The sequence below is a fragment of the Scardinius erythrophthalmus genome (assembly GCF_964197995.2).
Source record: "Scardinius erythrophthalmus genome assembly, chromosome: 19".
Taxonomy (NCBI): domain Eukaryota; kingdom Metazoa; phylum Chordata; class Actinopteri; order Cypriniformes; family Leuciscidae; genus Scardinius; species Scardinius erythrophthalmus.
The window spans coordinates 27282119-27299652 of record NC_138239.1 but is presented as its reverse complement, the minus strand read 5'-3'; the positions used below and the strand labels follow the sequence as shown (position 1 = coordinate 27299652).

The window sequence follows — 17534 nt, the reverse complement described above, 5'->3', positions numbered from 1 at the left end:
AAAGTTAAGAATGACATATGCACAAAGTTTGGTAAGCCAATACCCAGGAGAATGGCTGCTGAAATTAAAAACAAGGGAGAACTAACAAAATATTAATAACTGATTACATTGTAGTCAATATATGCTCCCCCCCCCCCCGCCAATAATTTTGTCATTTAACCACGTTTAGTGTATTCTTCTTCCCAATAACATACTCCTCATATTTTGATTATTTAATGGAGCCTGAAGTGTCATTAAAAGCCAATATTGTGCAAATATTCCCTCCGAACATCACTTTTTAACACTACTGTACTTGTAACTGGTGTAATTTTGCAAGCCCAGTGTAATTTTATTAGTAGGCTAATTTAAATATGTTTAACATAAATATGAAAGGTATGTTATGTATATGTTCCCCCAAATTTAAGCCCAAAACTATAAGCTTAAAAACATGATTTTATAATCATAAAAACACTTCTAGGAAGAAGGAAAATGAAATACATGAGTAGCGACACTTTAGTCCCATTAATTGATAATAGTAACACCTGTTCCTCTCAAATAAACTTGGTTTAAGAATTTTATGATATTCAATAAATATTGTTGAGACGACTCGTAATCAGAATAAAAGGAGATTTCTTATCTTATACGTGTAATTCATCGGCCTATTTGGCTTTTAGTTTTTAATAAACTGGAAAAAACCTGAATGACAATGTCCTTATCAAGATGGCCACTCGGTATGGACATTTTCAGAAAGAGAATTTTGGGAGACTCCTGACGTCACCTGCAGTAGCCAATCAGCGTCTCTCAATGTTTCCGTACCGTGAACTTTGGCGCGCCGCTTTGAAAGAATCAACACATCAATGAAAATAGACGATCATAAGTATTGATCAGCTTTAAATCCGATATAAAGCAATCAATGAGGACGTGATTTATAGTATTACAGCTGTTCGCGCGCGGGTAGTGTTGGTTATTCATTAGATGCGCGTAAGTTTGTAGTAATCCGCTGTGGAGGTCCTGGTAAATGGACAGGATGACGTCTAACGTTACAAAAGAAATCAAGCGTAAGTTATTACCTATAAAATCATCAATAATATTATTTCTGTCCATTGGTTTAAGATCTGTGATTTATTGTCATATGTAAGTCAATTCTAATGAAAATTTTGTATTTTAATGTAAACCACATCCACGTATTTATTAGTTTGCTTTTTTGTTTGTTTACATAATGTAACGTTACATGTCAGTTAGAAATGTGTAACGTTATGTATGTATACAATTTATACATATTTCTTTAATGTAATGACTTGTATTTTATGTACTAGAATTTATTTATTTATATATATATATATATATATATATATATATATATATATGTATGTATGTATGTGTGTGTGTGTGTGTGTGTGTGTGTGAGTGCATGTATATACATTTACTATAATATATAGTTAATTATTATGTATTTGTTTATTTTAATAATTATGGTTTAGTATAATGTTAGTTTAATATATGATATATAATACAAGATATATATATATATATTAGTTATTTATTTAAACATATGAATTAAACTTTTTTGACTGTTTTTATACATACACACATGCACATAATACAGAATGCATATAATAAACTATCATTATTAATTTCATGTGTTTGCAGTACTACAGAAGGCCAAGAGTAAAGCCCAGAGCGGCAATAACCTGAAAGAGGAAGCCAGTCTGTGCAATCAGCTGGGGGAAGTTTTCGCTAAAACAGGTAAAACAGACAATTAAGCCCTTAGGAGACTTTAGAATAAAAGTGGACTAGTCAAAGCTGTAGGTTCAAACCCTAGAAGGTTTGCTCTCTGAGCTGTCATCATTATGATTATGAGGATCATTATTGTGACAGATGTTCACTGAATGAATGTATTATGTGACAATCTGTCTGGCACTTGTTTCTTCTAGGTGACTATCGAGCTGCTATCGAGGAGCATCGGCAGGAATTGGCGCTGTCTGAGATTTTGCATGATGTGATTGGATCTGCTGTAGCCAATAGGAAGATTGGAGAGTGCTATGCAGAACTGGGGAACATTGAAGCTGCTCTGAAGGTTTGCAAATACATACTAGCTAGAAGGGTAGTCAGTGCATGGAGTGCAGTCATTCACACATTCTCTCTCTCTCTCTCTCTCTCTCTCTCTCTCTCTCTCTCTCTCTCTCTCTCTCTCTCTCTCTCTCTCTCTCTCTCTCTCTCTCTCTCTCTCTCTCTCTCTCTCTCTCTCTCTCTCTCTCTCAGCACCAGAGGCTTCACCTGAATCTGGCTCGATCTGTGCATGATGCAGCAGAGGAGCAGAGGGCACTGGCCACTATTGGGAGAACATACCTCTTCCTCTTTGACTCGGACCATTCACGGGACAGCTTGAAGCATGCTGAAGATGCGTTCATGAAGAGTTTGGCCATTGTAGATGAGCGTCTAGAAGGTTAAAAAATGATTTTAGATATTCAAAATGACACGGTTAACCTGCTCAGAATGACACACTACTAGAAATGTGATAATCTGCCATGTTTCCTGAAAAGAAAACATTGTATGTATACTGTATAACTGGTTGTTTGTCTCTGTTTCTGCAGGTACAGTGACGTCGCGAGAGCTCAGTGAGATGAAGGCCCGTCTCCTGCTGAATCTGGGCTGTGTGTATGATGGCATGAAGGAACCGCAACGCTGCAGTGACCTCATACGACAGAGCATCTACATCGCAGAGTAAGAAAACGTTTGTCTATAAACGAACAAAAATGGGGAAAAGGTTTGGAATAATTAAGGTTAATATTTTTTTATGTTTTTGAAAGAAGTCACTTATGATCACTAAGGCTGCATTTATTTTAAAATACAGTTAAAAAAAAGTAGGATTGTGAAATATTATTACAATTTAAAATAACTGTTTTCTATTTGAATATATTAGAATGTAATTTATTCCTGTGATTCAAAGCTGTATTTTCAGCATCATTACTCCATTCTTCAGTGTCACATGATCCTTCAGAAATCATTCTAATATACTGATTTGCTCCTCAAGAAACATTTATTATTATTGTCAATGCTTTGTGGAATCTTTATGGAAACCGTGATACACAAAATACTTTATTCAGCAAGAACACAAAAGTGAAAGTAAAGACATTTATAGATTTCTATATCAAATAAATGCTTTTCTTTTTTTATTTCAGAACCTTTACCAATTCTCTCTTTTTTCTAAGCAACAACATATTTAGTTTTAGATTTTTTTGTGTGAAGATAAATACTTTTTTTTGGCTACAATTTAACCAGTTTCTTCCCATGAAAAAGCCAACAAGTTGAAAAAAAAAAAGTTTATATAATTAAATAAAAATAATAATAGTTATTTTAAAGTGAAAAATCAAGCTTTTAATGTTGTTTATGTCTATGTGATGTTTTTAATATGCTTTAAGACAAACCATGTGCAAAGTCATAAGTCAACACCATTGCTGAGTATTTTCTCCTTAAAACTGCAGTGAACAAGTTCTCAAAAACGCTGTTTAAAATCGCTGGTGTTTCTGACGTCACAAACTACCTTGTAACCAATCACGTCAACGTGCCGGCTGGCTTTAGCATAACATTAACCGCGAACTAGCAGGGGAGTCTCGAGAGATGCCAGGTTATCCCAGGTTATAGGATATTTTTCTGTTGATATGAAAAATCAGGTAGATTTAGCAATATAGCATGTGTATGATGTATATTACAATGTTATGATGATGAACTATATGTCTTTCTTCACTGACGTTCTGAGTTGTTCAAAGCGTTTCTAAGGGTACTGGTTTTTAGATGGCAGCTGTGAGCCTCTGAGATGGCGAACGGGAACATGGCTTGTGTAACATTAGCAACACATCATTAGCTGTTTGATAACGTTGTCAAGCAGAAGGCTAATCATATTAATTACCGTTATGTGTTAGGGCTGTCAAACGATTAATCGCGATTAATCGCATCCAAAATAAAAGTTTGTGTTTACATAATTTATGTCTGTGTACGGAGTATAATTATTTTCTATATATAAATACACACACATGCATATATATATATATATATATATATTAAGAAAATGTGTTATTTATATATAAAATATTTATATATAATATAAATTATATATAATATAAATATATATACACAGTATATACATGCAAATATTTCTTAAATATATACATGCATGTGTGTGTATTTATATATAGAAAATAATTATACACAGTACACACACATGTATTATGTAAAAACAAACTTTTATTTTGGATGCGATTAATCGCGATTAATCGTTTGACAGCCCTATTATGTGTCCGACATTGTAAAGAGCGATACCATTGTGCAGCGAGTGTATCTCTGAGCTGGCAGGACTGAGTGGAGACGGGCTAATTAGCATATTCATAGATCTGCGTATACTAAATGAAGCAAGGGTGTAGAGTTAAATTCAAGCTATTTAAAAGCATGAAGAAATGTTTTTTTCACAGTAAAGAACTTTTAAATGTCATTTTGGTGATCAAAGATGAGTTTCAAGATATATAATTACTGACTACGGGGAGATTTTAAATATTTACATGCAACATTATAAGGTCAACCTTGTTTTTTAGGCTAAGAATGTTTTTTTAAATGAATACAATACTGAGTTTCAACACTTTATAACATGTGTTTTTTATTGTGTTATGGATCTGGGCCTGAAATAAAGTTTATTAATTAACCAAAATATTGTAGTTGAGAGAGAACTCATTACGTATGTCTTGGTACAAAACCATTTTTTGGATATCTGATGTCTTTTCTTCTAGGAAAAACAACCTCCTAGAGGATCTGTATCGTGCCAACTTCAACCTGGGCAGCATTCACTTCCGAAACGGGCAGCACTCGCGTGCCATGCGCTGTTTTGAGCAGTCTAAAGAATGTGCCCGCAAAATGAAGGACAAGTTCAGTGAGAGCGAGTGCTTCCACAGTATCGGCAAGGTGATAATCCCACCGCATCTCCAAACAGCAAAGTGATCAACATGTTCCTGCATGGTTTGTTATTTCCGTCCCTTTTAATGATTTTTGACAGGTGTATTTCTTTTTTCCTGTGCACCTGTTCAGATATTGCTTCATCTTGGTGACTTTGCGGCGGCGCGGCGTTCTCTGAAGAAAGCGTTCTGTCTGGGCTCCCAGCAGCCCTCTGAACGTGAGGCCGTCAAGAAAGATTTCAAACACGGTGAGATTAAGAACAGCTGTGAGCGATTTTGCCAGATCACGAGATCTAACAGCGTTTTGTCTCTTAAAGCTGCACAGCTTGTGGCTGAATGCTGATTTTTCAGTTAGAAGATGCTAAATTAAAGCTCTGTGGCTTTTCATGACGCATAGCGTTTGACTGAACATGTGTCTGATGCAGCGATCCGTGGCTGTCAGCTGGAGCAGACGGCAGCAGAAGTGACGGATAAGTTTTCCCATGAGGCCATGGATCTGTCAGAGCAGTTGGGAGATCTTTACTGTAAAGTGGGCTGCTATAGCAAAGCTCTGGAAGCTTATCAAACACAAGTAAGTGTACAATACACCCAAAAACAATTAAAGTGCCCCCATTATGCTATTTTATAGGTTCCAAATTTAGTTTTGGAGGTCTCCTACAATATTTACATGCATCCAAGGTAAAAAATATACATTGCAGCATCACCGCTTTTCTCACAGTAGCTGCGTTTCCATTACCCTTCAAATTGCGCAAACTGAAATTGCGAATTGAAAATACGCCCAATGGAAACACGTCAATTTCGCAAAAACTCCCATTTATCGTAAAAAAAAGTTTTTACGCTCACATGAGGTGGTTTTTCAGGCAATTCGAAAAAGTGATATTTCGCAAAACTGCAATGGAAACAGTTTTTGCGCATTTACAGGTCAGCTGACTTAGAAGGCGCGGTGTGTTTGGACAGAATACGAGACAGAGTTCTTTATTAAATTCATATAAGACAAAAGAATGACAGAAATACTGGATTCTAAACCTCAAAGAAACGCCACAATCAAGACCTCGGAGCAGAAATGAGTGAGAAAACCCCAGAAACACCTCATATGTGCCGCTCTTAATGGTCTTTCCTTGCCATTAATGCTTGGATAACACGCCTACATTTCCTTCCATTAATAAGAATAATAATGTCTAGTGCGGTACGTGGCTGTGATATATATAAACTTACCAACGTCCGTTGCCATGATTTTTGGAATGACTTATCGCGAGAGGAAAAAATGACGTTTTAGTCGCATAACATTGGTTAATGGAAACGCCGTCATTTCGCAATAGATATTTCGAAAAAAATCGCAAAAGTTTTGCTCAAATCTTTAATGGAAACGCGCCTACTGTCTGAAACGGTTCAATCAAAGGATCCGGTCTTTCTAAACCCCTCCTCTCCGAGAGCCTACTCTGCTCTGATTGGTCAGAATTCCCAGTCTGTTGTGGATTGGTCTTGAAAACGAAACGGCCATATATCCGAATTCCAGCTCCGGATCTTCCTCAGCACTTGTTACGCAGTTAAATGAACAGTAATGATGATGTCGGTTTTACTGTATGAATTCCAGCGTGAGTCCTCATTCTTCAGAAGTGCATGTAAAGTCGACAACACAAACCAAACTCTTCCTGGGCTCAGCAACAGCCATAGTGTTCGTGGGCGGGTCAGAGTAAATGTCGTTCGGGGGCAGCCAATGAAGAGCATAGGCTGGCATTATGCAAATGTGTTACAAAACTACTTAGGCTTTGTGCAGGAAGTGAGACTGGATTTACGCACGACTCGTTTCAGCCGGTTTAGAATCGCTTCTTTGATTTTTAAAACTTTACCAACACTTTACATTCACAAACAGCTATATTACACACTTCATGAAAGGGAATATCTGAAAAGGCTTAATAGGGGCACTCTAATATATTGCAGTTTCTTTATAGTTGAAATTAAATGTTTTATTTGCTTTTACAGTAATTTAATGTATTTATTCATTTTCAGTGTATGACTATAACCTTTATTTAAAGTTCTTACTTCATGTGTTTGTGTATTAGCTGGTGTGTGCAGAGACTTTAGGGAAGCCTGCTCGTGAGTTAGCCGTCATTTACGTGTCGCTGGCGGCCACATACACAGATCTGCGGCTGCACCACAGGGCCGTGGAACATTACAGACAAGAGTTAAAGCTGAGACAGGGCAACCCTAAAGAGGTAACACACCCACAGATGAGTGACTCCTCACAAACTGCTAAGTTGCCTACTAATTAACTACCAGACACTGGTGAAAAATCTGTTGTACACCATCCTGAGTGACTGCACAAACGTCCTCACTTTTCAATGTTTATCTTGTTATTGTGTTTTTCAGGAGTGTGAGACATGGTTAAATATAACTGGTTGTCAGGAGGAGATCGGACAGCCAATGGAGACCATTGATGAAAGTTTTAGAGCTGCTCTGAGCTGTGCTGAGAGATCAGGACTGAACAAACTACAGGTTTGTTCAAATAACTTGAGGCTTAAGTCTTGATGTTCACTCACTGGTTTCATGAGCTGGAGATGCACTGTTTTCATGATTATATGGTGCACTTTCTGAATTTTTTTTAGTTTGTCAGTGGTCCTGGCTAATAGCTAATAAAAAATATTAAGAAGCACAACTGTTTCCAACATTGATAACTATCAAATCAGCATATTCCACATTTCTGAAGGATCATGTGACACTGAAGACTGGAGTAATGATGCTGTAAATTCAGCTTTGCATCACAATTTTTTTCTAGATTTTTTTATCAAATAAATGCAGGCTTGATAAGAGACTTATTTCAAAAACATTAAAAATGAGACTGGTGCTGTATGTTTGTTTATTTTTACATTTTATTTATTTTTGCTACTACTTTACAATAGGGTCCTATTAGTTTATGATAGTTAATGCATTAACTAACACTAAGCAATACATTTGCTACAGTATTCATTAATCTTTGTTAACAATAATAAAAATACAACTGTTCATTGTTAGTTAATGTTAGCTCAGGTCTATTAAATTGTAACAGATACAACTTTTGATTTTAATAAATGTTAAAATTTAACTAAATAAATGCATTAGAAATAATTGTATTGTTAATAACTAATGGAACTTTATTGTAAGTGTTAAAGGTGTTTTTTTATTTTTTATTTAAAAGTACATTTATTTAAATACATACATTAATTTATTATCATTTATTTAAAAATACAATTAAAAAAACATTTATACTTTAACTCTTTTGTTCTGTTCTGTAAACCTATTTAAGTATTTTTGTTCACAAATAAAGAAATAAAAAACTGTTTGAGTAAAAAGAAAGTAACAAACACTGCTTTTGATTACTAGATTTGGTTATGTGAATGTGATTTTTTTTTAATCTTATTGAAAGTATTTTTTTTTTTTTTATCTCCATGGTGTGGTTGACTGTTGGCGGTACCTGTGGCGGCCAAAACGTATCTTGGTTGAGTACCATCTCTAAGTCTATGTGCACTGGGAATCACATTCTCTCAAATAAAGACAAGATAAAGCTAATTTGACATATGTACACAGTGAATCTGGCATTAATATGAAATAGTGAGTTGGATATAGTGCACCAAGATGAACAGATTACTCTGGACTGCTGAGACAAAGTTGGAGGTTCGAACCCCAGAAGGGTCGGTTCATGAATTCTAACCATAGTGTCCTTGAGGAAGAGACTTAACTCCGTTACTGAAACTTTAATCAAATATGAAATGTCACTTTGGATAAAAGATGTGATTCCATCTGTGATGTGATTCCAGAGGCGTGTTTTGAGAGCGTGGGTTCAGGCCCAGCGGCGCAGTGGTTCCCCACAGTGTGACGACACAGAGGCCCGGCTAATGGAGCTGTGTGAGCGGGACGGCCTGAGACTGGAAGATAGTGAAGAGGAGGATGAAGAAGAGGAGGTGGAGAATAGTGAACCACTGGAGGACAGTGACATTCAATACTCTGACTCCGGTAATACACACATAACACACAGAGGTTTATAGAATGCTAATACCAGCAATGATTTTTATGAGGTTTATTGCAATGCAGATAAGAGTACTGTAGAGGTATCAGTCTTAATTAAGTATTTTATATACTATTTTTACTATATTACTGTTATCCTATAATTTTTCATTTAAATTTTACTAATTTTGATGGGTGTTTTTGACATTTTCATTCTCTTTTTAATATTTCTATTTAGCTTTAATGTATTTATTTCATTTATTTGAGTTTTAGTAATTTTAGTACTTGACATTTTATTTTGACAAGTTTTTGGCCATGGCAACATTTCTGATTTTCGTTGACCTTTTTTAAGTCTAATTTTTATATTTTATTTTATTTCAGCTTTTCTTTTAATTAGCTAAATCAAATTTTAATAGTTTGTTTTGTTAACAATAACAACACTGAGTGCAGTCAGATGGTAATACCTTGGCATTTTGATATGTTACTATTCATATACAGTACCTTGATTTTACATACACTCACCTAAAGGATTATTAGGAACACCTGTTCAATTTCTCATTAATGCAATTATCTAATCAACCAATCACATGGCAGTTGCTTCAATGCATTTAGGGGTGTGGTCCTGGTCAAGACAATCTCCTGAACTCCAAACTGAATGTCAGAATGGGAAAGAAAGGTGATTTAAGCAATTTTGAGCGTGGCATGGTTGTTGGTGCCAGACAGGCCGGTCTGAGTATTTCACAATCTGCCCAGTTACTGGGATTTTCACGCACAACCATTTCTAGGGTTTACAAAGAATGGTGTGAAAAGGGAAAATCATCCATTATGCGGCAGTCCTGTGGGCGAAAATGCCTTGCTGATGCTAGAGGTCAGAGGAGAATGGGCCGACTGATTCAAGCTGAAAGAAGAGCAACTTTGACTGAAATAACCGCTCGTTACAACCGAGGTATGCAGCAAAGCATTTGTGAAGCCACAACACGCACAACCTTGAGGCAGATGGGCTACAACAGCAGAAGACCCCACCGGGTACCACTCATCTCCACTACAAATAGGAAAAAGAGGCTACAATTTGCACGAGCTCACCAAAATTGGGAAGTTGAAGACTGGAAAAATGTTGCCTGGTCTGATGAGTCTCGATTTCTGTTGAGACATTCAGATGGTAGAGTCAGAATTTGGCGTAAACAGAATGAGAACATGGATCCATCATGCCTTGTTACCACTGTGCAAGCTGGTGGTGGTGGTGTAATGGTGTGGGGGATGTTTTCTTGGCACACTTTAGGCCCCTTAGTGCCAATTGGGCATCGTTTAAATGCCACGGCCTACCTGAGCATTGTTTCTGACCATGTCCATCCCTTTTTGACCACCATGTATCCATCCTCTGATGGCTACTTCCAGCAGGATAATGCACCATGTCACAAAGCTCGAATCATTTCAAATTGGTTTCTTGAACATGACAATGAGTTCACTGTACTAAAATGGCCCCCACTGTCACCAGATCTCAACCCAATAGAGCATCTTTGGGATGTGGTGGAACAGGAGCTTCGTGCCCTGGATGTGCATCCCACAAATCTCCATCAACTGCAAGATGCTATCCTATCAATATGGGCCAACATTTCTAAAGAATGCTTTCAGCACCTTGTTGAATCAATGCCACGCAGAATTAAGGCAGTTATGAAGGGCAAGGGGGTCAAACACAGTATTAGTATGGTGTTCCTAATAATCCTTTAGGTGAGTGTATATATCACAGGCAAGACCATTGAAGTACCTTGGCATAAATATTATGATATGTGCCATATTATATATCAAAGTACCATGGTATAACATTATTGGATCCAATATTTACTGTGTAATTCTTACTACGTTATATGTTCAATTAACAAAATGTGTTAATTAACAATTGATTTAAATCTGTGTGAGTGAATAATCTGTCTGTGCAGATGATGATCTGGAGGGTTATGATAAGATGGTCACGGGCAGGAGGAAGACGCAGAGGGTGAGATCTGACAGACTGTTGTTTATGCTGTGCTTCATCCTCGTGTGTTTTATTGTTTGATCTTGTCCTGTGTTGCTTGTTCAGTGGAACCGACGGAATGAGAAGGGCGAGACGGTTCTCCACAGGGCCTGTATAGAGGGAAACGTAAAGCAGGTTCAGTGTTTGATTGATCAGGTGGGTTTGGCTCTTTTCAGTGTTGGTACTTCACCAGAGTGAAGTGAAGAGTGAAATGGCTTTGACCTTCTTGAGGACATATTTGATGGATGTTGTTACAACATGTATAAAATGGACCTTTCTCTGTTATGTTTGTTTGTTGTTCTATGACAGGGTCATCCGGTTAACTTGAGGGATTACTGCGGGTGGACTCCTCTGCATGAGGCCTGTAACTACGGTCATCAAGGTGCTGTATTCTGCCGGTTTACATTCATAATAGTTATATAGCTCATCAGAGAGACTGAAATCTGATTATTTATTTTTTTATTTTTTTATTTCAGAGATTGTAGCTCTTCTGCTGGAACGTGGAGCAAATATTAATGACCCTGGGGGTCGAGACTGTGATGGTGTCACACCCCTGCATGACACGCTGAACTGCGGCCACTTCAATGTAGCTCGACTGCTGGTGCAGAAAGGGGCGTCAGTCACTGTTCGCAATGGCAAGGTCAGGAAAACACGAATGCTACACATGCCTATTAACAAATAGACACAAATGTAAAACATTTCAAATTGCATGCATTTATATAAATATGGTAAATATTCAGATGCAAAAGCCTCTAAGTGCCATCTGAAATTTTCTTCTAGAATGGTCATTTTTATCAAGCTTGTATATTTAAGTTCAGTAGTTTCACTTAAATGGCAATGCAAATTACCTATTAATTATCATTTAAGTGAAATTAACTTAAATATACAAGCTTTATAAAAATTATCATTCTAGAAGATAATTTCAGATGGCACTTAGAGGCTTTTGCATCTGAACTCTTATCTGTATATATATATACAGTGCAATGCATAAGTGAATACACCCATGCTAAAGTTGACTAAAAAGAGGAATAAAAAATCATATTTTGGAAATTGAACTTAATGCCTTAATTTAAAAATTAGGAAAAATCCAACCTTTAAGGACACCAATTTTCTTTGTGAATGAATAATGTATCATAAATAAATAAATGTTCTTCCTTAAAATACATGGTGCATAAGTGAGTACACCCCTATGTTAAATTCCCATAGAGGCAGGCAGATTTTTATTGTGGGGCTATTTTAATTCCAAAGGCCAAGGGAACTTTATCAGGATGCATAGTATCCTAAATAAAAAAAAAAAAAAATACTTTGCCTCTATGGGAATTTAACATAGGGGTGTACTCACTTATGCACCATGTATTTTAAGGAAGAACATTTATTTATTTATTTATTTATTTATGATACATTATTCATTCACAAAGAAAATTGGTGTCCTTAAAGGTTGGATTTTTCCTAATTTTTTAAATTAAGGCATTAAGTTCAATTTCCAAAATATGATTTTTTATTCCTCTTTTTAGTCAACTTTAGCATGGGTGTATTCACTTATGCATTGCACTGTATATATATATATATATATATATATATGTATGTATATGTATAAATATAAATATATATATATTTATATTTATATTCTGCTCAAGAAATGTTTCTTAAGCAGAAAATCTGCATTTTAGAATGATTTCTGAAGGATCATGTGACACTGAAGACTGGAGTAATGATGGTGAAAATGCAGCTTTTGTCATCATAGGAAGAAATTTACATTTTAAATTATATTAAAATAGAAAACAGTTATTTAAATGTGTCGTAGAATTACTGTTTTTACTGTATATAATCAATTAAATGCTTTTTGAGCATATATAAGGCTACTTACACTAGTATTTTCATCCTCCTTTCAGGAACAAAACCCATTGATTCATCATCTGTCTTTGTTGATTCTGTCCACATTTGTCTTATATTTACATATTTATTTATAGGGACTCACTCCTCTGGACACTCTCCGTCAGTGGTTTAAGACTTACAGCCGACAGCTGGACCAAGAGACAAAGCAGGATTGTTTGGACACTGAGAAACTCATCAAGAGAGCACTGTCAGGAGACGGTGAGGAGATCAAAGATACTCATGTATTATGCAACCTAGGTTTTTTTTTAATGGCTTACTGATGATTTATAGCTGATTCTATGTATAATGTGTTTTAAAGGGGTCATTACATGAGAAATCATATTTGCCTTGATCTTTGTACCATTAAAACATCTTGCTGGTTTCATAGCTCAAAACATCCTCATTATAAACAAAGTAATCGATTCATTGAAATGAAACCGCACGCGATTTGGCAAAGGCTGTGATTATTTTATGCGCAGCTTGTCAGTGAGTGCAGCAAGGCTGATCGGTAGTAAATGCTGCTCCATCTGAACACCAGAGGGCGCTCTCATGCAGACACGCCAAATATGCCACGACGCAGAAATAGACAACACACATCATTCCAGGAAATCACTATGAGCATCATACTGTCGCTGTAGCTGAATGTTGTCTTTTGTTGGACAAGAGGTTCAATAATGCTTCTCATGTTTAGAAAGATGTTTGACGCATGCTTTTTCAAATTCACGTTATAAGTAACTCAGTCTCGCAGTGCTTTCAAATGGAGCAGCATTTAATACTGATCACAGAGCCGTACGTTACTGACAAGCTGCACATAAAAAAATAAACGCAGCCTTTGCGATATTTATAATCGCAATAATCCAAATCGGTTTAAACGCGATTTCCATGTTGATTGCGATTAATCGTGCAGCCCTAAAACAAAGCATTTATTTAATCAAGCTCCAAAAACGGCCTGTTTTGATATTGCGGGATCTGTGACGTCACATGGTTAAACACATTTGCGTATGACTGCCTCCAGAGCAAGACATCAACTAATAGTTCTACATCATCGTACCATAGGCCCCGCCCACTGGCAATCAGTCGCTTAACGGCTGACATTTGCCTACACTGGATGTGAGCGTCGCATCGAAAGCAAATATAACCCATTATAATTAGTTTACAGATGCACATTGAGTTTCTGGCGTACTCTACACACTTGAGTCTGCCGAGAACAGGACAAATGGAAGAGAGAAAGAACCTTTGCTTTGACTCGTCCAGTTTAAACAGCTCATTTGCGTCTCTAGAGATTTCAGAAGGATCCCAGCATCGAACACAAGTGGTTTATTTTAACGGCGTACCGGATCATGCCGAAGGATTAAATGTTTGTTCGGAGCGTTTTGTTTAGTCAGGGTGTAATAAAGAGAGTTCCCATAGAAACATTTGTTGACAACTGTATTGGATCTGAATGCAGCTGCATCACAAACTTTAAGTAAATGATTTCATAATGCTTTGTCTGTAAATTATGGTTTTATATGAATAATGTTTTCAAAACACTAACTCACGTGCAACAGCGAGTGGGCTTTGATACGGTTTCCTATGCAACGACGTTAACCAATCATAACATTGGCGTACTGACATGGTTTAAATGATCTGCCCCTAAAAACTGCATCAATTCAGACAGAGGGTCAGAATGAAGGATGAAAATAATATTTTTTCTCATATATATATATATACACTCCTGAGCAAAATCTTAAGGCATTTCGCAATAGTGGATCATAACAGGGTTATAAGTGCTGCTTCAAAATGCCAAAAGAAGAAACAGGAGCAAGAGACAAAAATAGAGATTAGGCAATTTATTGAAAACTGCATTTAAACTCAAACAGGCTGTTCATCAGCTGATCAAAAGTTTAAGACCATAGCCCAAAAAAAAAAAAAAACACAACAGAACTAAAAGTGTCAAAAAACTCAGTAGTGAGTAGCCCCACCGTTCTTGTTGATCACTTCAAACACTCGTTTCGGCATGCTTGATGTGACTGTTTCCTGGAGGCTGCTGGGAACGTTGCTCCATGTGGTGAAGATGGCTTCACGAAGGGCATCCACGGTCTGGAACTGACGTCCATTTTTGTAAACTTCCCTTGCCATCCATCCCCAAATGTTCTCAATGGGATTTAGATCAGGGGAACACGCAGGATGGTCCAAAAGAGCGATGTTATTCTCCTGGAAGAAGTCCTTCGTCAGGCGGGCGTTGTGAATTGCAGCGTTGTCCTGTTGAAAGACCCAGTCATTACCGCACAGACGGGGGCCCTCAGTCAAGAGGGATGCCCGCTGCAACAGATCCACATAGCCAGCCGCCGTTTGACGCCCCTGCACAACCTGAAGCTCCATTTTCCCATTGAAGGAAAAAGCACCCCAGATCATGATGGAGCCTCCTCCACTGTGCCGCGTAGAAAACATCTCCGGTGGGATCTCCTTGTCATGCCAGTAACGTTGGAAGCCATCAGGACCATCCAGGTTAAATTTTTTTTAATTAATGTCCCATGTTTGGTGCTCCCTTGAAAATTCCAAATGGGAAAGTTTGTGGCGTGGGAGGAGACGTGGCCTTTGAAGACGTTTTTTGTTCTTGAAGCCCTTCTCTCGCAGATGACGTCTTATGGTTATTGGGCTGCAGTCAGCATCAGTAAGGGCCTTAATTTGGGTCGAGGATCGACCTGTGTCTTCACGGACAACCCGTCGGATCCTTCGGCTCAGTGCAGGTGAAATTTTTTTGGGTCTACCACTTGACTTTTTTGTCCCATAACTCTCAGGATCTTTTAAGAAATGTAAAATGACTGTCTTACTGCGTCCAACCTCGGCAGCAATGGCACGTTGCGAGAGGCCTTGCTTGTGCAGCTCAACAATCCTGCCACGTTCAAAGAGAGAAAGCCTTTTTGCCTTTGCCATCAGGAGATCATGTCAGTGTGACTGCCTGAAGAACAATGACATGAAAGCCATATTTTTGTGTAGATTTTACCTTTTTATGGCTATGGTCTTAAACTTTTGATCAGCTGATGAACAGCCTGTTTGAGATTAGATGCAGTTTTCAATAAATTGCCTACACTCTATTTTTTGTCTCTTGCTCCTGTTTCTTCTTTTGGCATTCTGAAGCAGCACTTTACAACCCGGGTATGATCCACCATTGCAAAATGCGAATACTTGCAATGTTTCCCCCGGTCTTAAGATTTTGTTCAGGAGTGTATATATATATATATATATATATATATATATATATATATACACACACACATATATATATATATATACACACACACATATATATATATATATATATATATATATATATATATATATGCTGCATTTATTTGATAAAAAACGATAAAAAAAACAGTATTATTGTGAAATATTATGACAATTTAAAATGACAAAATGTAATTTATTCCTCAGATGAAAGCTGAATTTTCATTACTCCAGTCTTCAGTGTCACATGATCCTTCAGAAATCATTCTAATATGCTGATTTTATGCTCAAAAAAACATTCATTATTATTTTCAATGTTGAAAACAGTAGTGTACAATTTTTTTTCAAAATTCTTTGATGAATAGAAAGTTCAAAAGAACAGCATTTAATTTTAAATATAATATTTTCTAACATTATAAATGTCTTTACTGTAACTTCTGATCAGTTTAACTCATCCTTGATGAATAAAAGTATTGATTTATTTTATTTCTTTCCCCTAAAAATAAAAATAAAATTTTTACTAACCCCAAACTTTTGAAGGGTAGTGTTTAATGTTACAAAAGCTTTAGATTTCAGATAAATGCTGTTCTTTTGAACTTTCTATTCATCATAGCATCATGAAATAAAAAAGTAAAAAACTGTTTTCAACGTTGATAATAATCATAAATGTTTCTTGAGCATCAAATCATCATATTAGAATGATTTCTGAAGGATCATGTGACACTGAAGACTGGAGTAATGATGCTGGTAATGATGCACAGGAATAAATTACACTTTGCTGTATATTCACATAGAAAACAGCTGTTTTAAATTGGAATAATATTTCACAATATTACTGTTTTGGTTTGTATTTTTAATCAAATAAATGCAGCCTTTGTGAGCAGAAGATACTTCTTTTAAAAACATCAAAAATCGTACAAATCTAAAACTTTTGACCGTAGTATATAATATAATATAATATAAATAGAAAAAAAAAATATATATACAGTATATATAAATATAAATTTCTTATATTTTTTGTGTGAAAAACAACTTTTAACGTTATAGGTCAACCTCAAGGAACATTTAAAATAATAAAATCCATGTCATGACCTGTTTAATGATAACAAATGAGACATACACAAAATTACTGAAACTAAATAAATTCTTATTTAAAATTCACTACAGTTATTGACCTAAATTAGATTGACAAAGTTCAAGAACACTTGATTTATGGAAGATGAATTGGAAGTGTTGGTACTTCAAAAAGGAAATCTCAGTACCTCAGTAAAATCATTTTCTTATTCTGCTGTAGTCTCGGTTATATCGACGGCTTCACGGCAGCAGAAGGAGCTTCAGGACAGTCAGCTGTTTGATGCAGAGTATTCAGAACCACTGTTGAAGGAGTCCCCGCCGTCACCCCAGCACATCATTCCACGTCCCGCTCCGACTGTCCCGACTCCAAAAGACTCTGCTCCCAGACGCAGGGGCACGTCCGGTTCAGCCCGCCGGCCACGAGGGATGGAAGTAGATGTTCTGTATGGGGTAAAGTTGCT

The 17534-nt window shown here is 36.6% G+C and overlaps 1 protein-coding gene across 1 annotated transcript in view; it reads left to right on the top strand.

Annotated features, from left to right (window-relative positions):
• Nucleotides 1-762: 762 nt before the first annotated feature.
• The window catches only part of tonsl (tonsoku-like, DNA repair protein), a 32247-nt gene continuing 15475 nt past the window's right edge, over nt 763-17534 (top strand). The window contains exons 1-17 of the mRNA XM_081347923.1: nt 763-1037; nt 1630-1725; nt 1914-2056; nt 2242-2425; nt 2574-2703; nt 4761-4932; nt 5056-5170; nt 5348-5493; nt 6986-7138; nt 7293-7418; nt 8717-8912; nt 10841-10896; nt 10981-11070; nt 11224-11296; nt 11391-11554; nt 12885-13008; nt 17294-17523. Coding sequence (XP_081204049.1) covers nt 998-1037; nt 1630-1725; nt 1914-2056; nt 2242-2425; nt 2574-2703; nt 4761-4932; nt 5056-5170; nt 5348-5493; nt 6986-7138; nt 7293-7418; nt 8717-8912; nt 10841-10896; nt 10981-11070; nt 11224-11296; nt 11391-11554; nt 12885-13008; nt 17294-17523 — 2238 coding nt within the window. The 5' untranslated portion in view covers nt 763-997. The remainder of the gene's footprint in view (nt 1038-1629; nt 1726-1913; nt 2057-2241; nt 2426-2573; nt 2704-4760; nt 4933-5055; nt 5171-5347; nt 5494-6985; nt 7139-7292; nt 7419-8716; nt 8913-10840; nt 10897-10980; nt 11071-11223; nt 11297-11390; nt 11555-12884; nt 13009-17293; nt 17524-17534) is intronic.